Source organism: Coffea arabica, chromosome 9e (assembly GCF_036785885.1).
Source record: "Coffea arabica cultivar ET-39 chromosome 9e, Coffea Arabica ET-39 HiFi, whole genome shotgun sequence".
Classification (NCBI taxonomy): domain Eukaryota; kingdom Viridiplantae; phylum Streptophyta; class Magnoliopsida; order Gentianales; family Rubiaceae; genus Coffea; species Coffea arabica.
The window spans coordinates 39880249-39881611 of record NC_092327.1 but is presented as its reverse complement, the minus strand read 5'-3'; the positions used below and the strand labels follow the sequence as shown (position 1 = coordinate 39881611).

Below are 1363 nucleotides of genomic sequence, written 5' to 3'. Positions count from 1 at the left end.
CGGTTTCAATTACCCTAAATTAGGCTTCTAGTCGACACCAATTATCTGTTTCAAATGGCCTATATATGTAACTCGAAAATCATTATTGTGCATTTTTTTATACCAGCTAAGATTGTTCAAAAAAATTACAGTTGAAGAGGTCAAAGCGTATAATTAGCATTTCAAAATGCAGAGGTTTAGATTTAATTGTCCTAGTCCTTTCCTTTGTCTCCATGGCCTTCCAAAAAAAAAAAAAAAAAAGTGTGTGCGTTAGGCAATGATCCTGCAGGGCCAAAGCTACGTAAGCACACGAGCAAACAGTCTAGTAGGCGAAGAGGAGAAAGTAAAAAACAACGACTCAGTTACAAAAAACACAGAAGAAATACTACTTGGCAAGAATTGAAGGAAGTGAGCTTCTTCATAATAAGATAAAGACAAGCTAACAACTTGAACTAAGGAACAGCATGAAGTTTTTTTTTTTTTTACTTTCTTAGTGAGCTACACAGTTACAAGTTGTGGTTGTTGAGCTTGGATCCTGATTTCTTCCTTCATCTTCCTTATAAACTCTTCAAACTTCCGATTTAATTCCTCGGTGTTAATATTTACTCCAACTTCTTCTTCAGATGCTGATGCACAAAGCAGACCTCCGCCTTCTTCCATGTCCTCTTCGTCTAGCGGTACTTCTTCCTCTTCTTCTTCAATCAGGTCTAGATCTTCATTGTCAATCATTAAGCCTCCAGCCTGCGTGCCTTGATCAATCTCTGAGGTAAAAGATACACGTACATGTTCATTTCCGTTCTCTTGTAGCTTCAGTTTTTCTTCTGCTGCATTAACTTCAGTTTTATCAGGACAAGCATGGATCTCATCCTCTTGTCCTGCAAATAGAGTTGATTCAGACACCGGCTTTTCTTCTCTAGCTTCAGTAGTACTCCTCGTGGACTCGTCATGATCATTAAAGTCTGGCACGGAAAGAGAAGAGGAGTAAAATTTGAACGTCTTGCCAAGAAATGCAAGGATGCCATTGCAAATGAGGAACATGTACTTCCTCTCAAGGGCACGAGCGAAGAGTGGAAAAACTAAAGCTGAGAAGTGGAAATTGTAGGCGAAGAAGAAAGAAAAACCCGTGACATAGGAGAGGAGGAAAGATACAAGAGAGACGGGAACTAAAAACTTGAATGTTTTCTTCATGAAAAGATAGTATCTGTTGGATTGACTTGAGATTCCAATGTCAGAGAGTTCATTTTGATCCATCTTCCTCTCTTTGTTTGGTATGGAAAATACACTTGACCTGGACTGTATGCGCTTCTGCAATGAAACGAGTACTTGTTCGATGATCAGGGGAGTCGATCTGTTCGGCTTTGGTTGTGGTGGGTGAATATCATGT

The 1363-nt window shown here is 39.4% G+C and overlaps 1 protein-coding gene across 1 annotated transcript; it reads right to left on the bottom strand.

The window, feature by feature from the left end:
- Positions 1-378: 378 nt before the first annotated feature.
- On the bottom strand, positions 379-1363 carry LOC113710597 (uncharacterized). Its single transcript, XM_072065391.1, has one exon. It carries the CDS (start codon positions 1228-1230, stop codon positions 478-480), a length of 753 nt encoding a protein of 250 aa, XP_071921492.1. The 5' UTR covers positions 1231-1363; the 3' UTR covers positions 379-477.